This window comes from Dendropsophus ebraccatus, chromosome 8, assembly GCF_027789765.1.
Source record: "Dendropsophus ebraccatus isolate aDenEbr1 chromosome 8, aDenEbr1.pat, whole genome shotgun sequence".
Classification (NCBI taxonomy): domain Eukaryota; kingdom Metazoa; phylum Chordata; class Amphibia; order Anura; family Hylidae; genus Dendropsophus; species Dendropsophus ebraccatus.
In genome coordinates this window covers 65,627,215-65,633,214 of record NC_091461.1, presented here as the reverse complement: position 1 = coordinate 65,633,214, position 6,000 = coordinate 65,627,215, and the positions used below count along the sequence as shown (strand labels likewise).

The 6,000-nt window shown below is 39.5% G+C and overlaps 1 protein-coding gene across 1 annotated transcript in view; it reads right to left on the bottom strand.

Moving 5' to 3' along the window:
* Positions 1–1,062: 1,062 nt before the first annotated feature.
* Positions 1,063–6,000, bottom strand: part of NDST2 (N-deacetylase and N-sulfotransferase 2) — a 118,670-nt gene continuing 113,732 nt past the window's right edge. The window contains exons 11-14 of the mRNA XM_069980598.1: positions 5,398–5,568; positions 4,768–4,877; positions 3,967–4,069; positions 1,063–3,033 (exon numbers count right to left, since the gene is read on the bottom strand). Of these exons, the coding sequence (XP_069836699.1) occupies positions 2,908–3,033; positions 3,967–4,069; positions 4,768–4,877; positions 5,398–5,568 (510 nt within the window). The 3' untranslated portion in view covers positions 1,063–2,907. The remainder of the gene's footprint in view (positions 3,034–3,966; positions 4,070–4,767; positions 4,878–5,397; positions 5,569–6,000) is intronic.

Here is a 6,000-nt window from a genome sequence, read left to right as displayed (position 1 = left end):
CATGCGCTCCACAACCAGCTAAAGTGACAGACCAATTTGGTCTCTGTCACTGAACTATGATTACTGTGATAGAAAATATCACAGTAATCATAGTAATACAGTGAAAATGAATGTGTAAAGTACAAAAAGTGACAAACATACAAAACAATAAAACACACTTTTTATTATAGTAATAATTGCAGTTTACTCCCAAATCACCCCTAAACACCCCCCCCCCAGATTACCTGTAACCACTGCACGTTGCCCATAACCACCGCACGTTGCCCGTAACCCCCTCCAGATTGCCCGTAACCACCCCAAATTACCTATAAGCACTTCAGTTTATCAGTAACAATCCCAGATTGTCTGTAACCCTTCCAGGTTGCACATAACCCCCCCAGGTTCCCCGTAATCACGCCAGATTACATGTAACCCCCCAGATTGCACTTAACCACCGCACGTCGCCTCTGACCACCCCAAATTGCCAATGACCCCCTCCAGATTGCAGTGCCCATGCCAGATTACAGGTACCCACCCCAGATTGCCTATAAGAACTTCAGTTTATCCGTAATATATGGTAAATATGGTAAATTTATCCGTAATATTTGGTAAATATGTTTACCAAATTATGCCAGAATAAAGAAGACATATTGGTAATGTGACTTAGTAACTAATTTATGTACTACGACGTTCTTTTTTTAGAAGCAGAGAATTTCAAAGTTCATAAAATGCAAATTTTTTAAATTTTTCATGATATTTTGATGTTTTTCACAAAAAACACACAAAGTAGTGACCAAATTTTGCCAATAACATAAAGTGCCATATGTGACGAAAAAAACAAATCTCAGAATCGCTAGCATACATTAAGCATCACTGAGCTATAAGAGCATAAAGTGAGACAGGTCAGATTTTGAAAATTTAGCCTGGTCATTAAGGCCCAAACTAGCTGCAGCACGAAGGGGTTAATAAAGAACAAAAAATAAAACTGGAGAAAGCCAGTGGGAAATTGCTCTGTGTGCAAGGCTAGGGTTAAACAAGAGTGTCTGATATATATCCTATTATGAAATAACCACAAAGAAAACATTTAGTGAATCCACGAATGCTACTTCTAGCTTTTATTTCGATGTGTTCAGCTACGAGAGCCAAAAATTTCTCCATTATCATCATTCAATGTGAATGACACAATACATGAGGGTCCAGTGCAGTAGGGGGACAGAGGGCTTGTTGACAAAATACCACATGTATCTTTTTTTCCTTGTGTTTAAGCATTTGGTTGTACAGTTTTCTAACCCGCTGAAAAAAAGGTACATGGCATAAAATACTATATTGCATACTATTTACATTTCAACATACAAGAGTAAATGGACCATTTTACAAAATACACAATACCTACAGATTAACTTAAGAAGCTTGTGTAGGAATGCCCCTTATCCATCTGCTCTCCCTCCCCTCACATTCTGTTATAAGACAACACAATATTGTGTAGAGCTGAACCTTAAAACACAGGGTATCGCTGTGGAATGACAGACTATTAAAAACTTGTGTGAAAAGAACAAAGTCCTACTAACCAATTTGGAAGGTACACACCTTACCAGTAGAAAGTGCAGCCTGCACCAGATTGCATTACCTTCTACTTATATCCAAATCCAAGGACTATTTAACATTACATGGAATGTAATTGTGCAAAACCATGATATCTGACGTTACATAAGAACTTACACTGCCTTCCAGTGTTCAACTGCTACCATGACTGGATGAAGGTAATAGCTTGGCCATTCCTAGCAGTCATACAAAGTCCAAAGAGTATTCTCCACTTAGTCTGCGAAACGGCATGATGAGAGGCGTAGTCTGTTTAGTTTGCTTACACCTCAAAGTGAAAACAGCCTTAAAACATACACCATTAATTGTTCCTGTAACACATAACTGGAAGTCATGTACTCAGTGTTTCTATTTACATGTAATTAATGGCGATAATACTGAAGTCTGTCGCATTTACCTGACAAATACAGATCAGCTGTTCTCATGAATGCACAGCCCAGTGTGATCATATTTATATAGAGAAATAAACCACTCAGCTATGCACCTAGCTGACAATAATCCGATACAAGAAATTACCATCCTGCTCTATTCGGTTAGTTTCTGTACTTCAACTTCACTAAAGGGGTCACGTGGGCCAAGTCATTGCCTGAGTTTCCTGTTCAACAATACAAAATGAAACTATTTGAGCCCATGGTTTTTTTTTTGTAATGACACGGCATGCCAACTAAGGAAGAAAACTGTATACAAGAAGCCTAATTGTAGGCTTCTTTTGGAAAGAGCAGCAAGAGAAGACTTTCTGTAAGTATAAGTAATATCATTCTCTTAGAGGAAAGGTCGATAGAAACCCAAAATGGCCTATAAGGAGAGTAAAGACTATGAGAGCTCTCAGGCTTGTTCACATGTTCACTGGGAGAAAATGGACTTAATGCTCTTTTCCACAGCTTGAAGGAACTTTTCAGCCAGGAGAACCTGCCATGAGTGCAAGTTATCCTTGCTTCCAAGGAATGAATAGCATTGGAAGGGGGATCTATAAGTAAGATTAAATCACAGAATCCATAATCTTAATAGGTCCATTATTGCCCCACTGTATAAACATTGAGTGATTCCATTTCTTGGGGCTAAAGATCTTCTAAAAGGTTAACACTTTCATACACGAGCTGCATTTCTAACCATTGACTTTGTGTGTCCAGTTCTGGGAGGCATAGTCATGGTCAGATCGGTGCTGTTATTGCAGTACAATGGGTCCACATTCCACAGCTCCCACGAGGAACGATAAATGGCTGTAGTGCTGATGATCATGGACACAAAAGAAATGGTCACTGGTGTTGGCAAGAATGGCCTTTCTAGAGTTGGTTTTACATTGAATTCTGCTCCAAGTGGAGACCACACTCAGCTTCTGCTGGAATTCTGAAGTTCTTCTCGGAGCCACGTTGGCAGTGGTTGTCCCAGTCTGTTCAGCAACTTGGATAGTTCAATGTTGTTTTCCCGATAAAGGTCAGCGAGATAACTCCGGGACTAAACAAAAAAAAAAATGAAAAAGCATGGACATTTACTGGTGTTCTTATGTGAGAGACATGGAGCATTTATACGACAAATGATCTGCAACTTTACAGGTTTCCAAGACACATTTCATGATCAAAGGGCAACTACCATTATGTTGCAACAATATACAATTTAAAGGCCCTGGTAACTCTAGCAAAAACAAGGAGTATACGGAATTGCCCCACTTGAAGACTTGAATTAAGTGTACTTCAATGCAAGTCTACAGGACTTCTGTCAATTCCATATATCGCTTTAGCAGCAGGCTATAGGGTCGCTGGGAGGTTAAAATTGTATCCTGTTTAGCAACCTGATAGTTATTCTTTGCTATATGGAGTAAGGGCATCAGTGATTTTAAGCACCTGGGACATTTGTACCGTGCTTTAGGTTACATGAATATGATGCACATAAACTCTATAGCACTTTTTGTTTTTTTAAGGATACAACTGCTTTTTAGTCCAGGTAGCTGTGTTTGCAGTATTCAAGTGAACAGGAATGGAGTAGCAATTGGGTAGAACACCAGAAACCATGGATAAAATCTGTGTCCTCAGAGTGTTGCAACCCTTCATTCTCGCTGACTTTACAAGATCAGACTAAAACATGTTTTAGTTTTAAGGGGTTATCCAGACTTAGAATAACATGTCCACTTTCTTCCAGAAACAGCACCACTGTTGTCCTCAGTTTAGGTGTAGTTTGAAGCTTAGTTTCATTAAATTGAATTGGCATGAATGGGTGTGAATTATAATACCCCACACAACCTGGGGACAGGGGTGGGTGCTGCTTTTGCAAGAAACTAGCTGTGTTTTTTTTCTAATCCTGGATTACCCTTTTAATAAATGCCCTAAACACAAAGATAAATACTGACTTCTATCCTTCTATATGGACCTAACATGCTTGCACAGAACTTACCGAAGGCTCCATTTCTGGGTATCTGCGGCCTTTGCTTTTTCCAAGGCATTTGGTTTTCCCATTATCTACCACCTGACACCAAAAACCTTTTGCTTCATCATACCTAAGTGAATAAAACAAGCTTGTTAATGTACATGATTTCAAGTAACTAGGCATAAGTACTATACTATAGTACTAGAATATAGAATCACAGTAGTAAATTCTAAGGAAGAATATTTAAAGCCACTGATTCTGCAGGTCCTCTTTCTGACAAGTATAGTAAGTGCTTCATGTCACTGAATCTCTGTAGGTTTCTATACCATCTTTTATATATATATATATATAAAATTTATTTCACTGGTTAGGAAGCTCTTATAAAGAAACTTAACAGGACACACATTCTCCTCTGAAAGCGCTTTCTAAAAAAAAAAAAGAAAAAAAAGAACAAAAGCCTCCTTGTGGAGAGGTGAGGCGAATGGCTGAATGAAAGAGCGGCATTATGGAGAAAGGATGGACAGACTCATGTGTTTATGTAGGAACTCTAGCGTCAACACGACATGAAGAGGAACCTGAAACCAGCAATGCATAACCCCAGGATACTGGAAGTCCAGAAGAAGCTCACTACACTTGTCTCATTTGTATTACACTACTACACATAATCATCACATGTATGAGCAAATTGTAAATCATGCCAGAGGCGTGCATAACTAGCCCTGAGATATAGGAGGAATTATCCTGGTCTCATAACCTCTGGTATGGCTCAGTGTAAGATGACATTGCATCTTCTTCCACCATTTCTCTATCCTCGCACTAAACACTTACTTGAGGGCCTGTGTGTAATTGAAGTGGGGTGTCACTCCCAAGAACTTCTGGACGACATCCATGGCTGCAGATGGATTGTTCCGCAATTCTTGACCATCAACTATATGAAGCTGGTGGAGGGAAAAATAAAACCATAAATGAGCTTTCACAGCTGCCTACCATTCTGTATTAGGGTACAAACCCACACACCGTATACACAGCAGATACGCAACAAATACGCAGCAGATTTGTTGGTACAGATTTGATGCTGTATTCAGTTATTTAGATCTAATCTGCTGCGTATTTGCTGCGTATCACAGCAGTAAATACGCTGCATATACGTTGTGTGGGTTTATACCCTTAGACTGTGATACATGGGAGGTCTGTAAGATATCTATACCTGATAAGAAAGAGGGGATGCTTAAATATATACAGACAAATGAAACCTGGAATCTAACTGGTGGCTATGGGCAAAAACAACATTAAAGCATTGCCATCACTTTACAAAAAGTTTAAGATGGGCCATATTGTCAATACCTTCTATGAAAAACACTTTACTTTTACATTGTATTCTTTGACAAGCAACATTACTTTGCTATACTATTTTCCTAAAAGTTACCTAAACTAACAGAACTTTCCAGCCACACTAACCTGACTAGTTGGATAATAGGTCAGCCATCTCTCCAGGTGAGTAGCATACCACCCAGGTAGCAGGCAGCGGGTCTGAAGATTCCTCAGTTCTTGCGGAGCATGTCCACCAGCCACTATCACTTGAGCAAAGGTGTAGTTCATTGCTACTGGATCATTGTGCGCTCGCTGGTGCTAAGCAAGGAAAGGAAAAGATTGTATTCACATTTAAGCAAACATTATTAGATATCAAATTCTACACTAACCTTTAATAGGGAAAGCTATCATCTGAAAAAGCTGCTAGCAGGTTCCCTTTAAGCAACCATTTTCTAAGCGAAGTTTCTGGCAGTATGGTGCACGTCATTTTTTACCCATTCTATGTATATGAGTGATAGGTTGTTTGTTGCTTTATGTAAATGAAGTATTTAAAGTCAATAGGACGTTACATAGCATCTCTGGGTCATAAAGTCATCTCTACCCCTGCTGCAGGCATACCTCATATGTAAAGACCGACGACCCTCCCTCCTGTGATATTAGCACAATTCCATCCGGAATCAAGCAGGGAGGGCTATAAAACAGAAAGCAGGAGGCAAGTCTGCATGTGGGAAGGAAGGGGGAGATGTGACT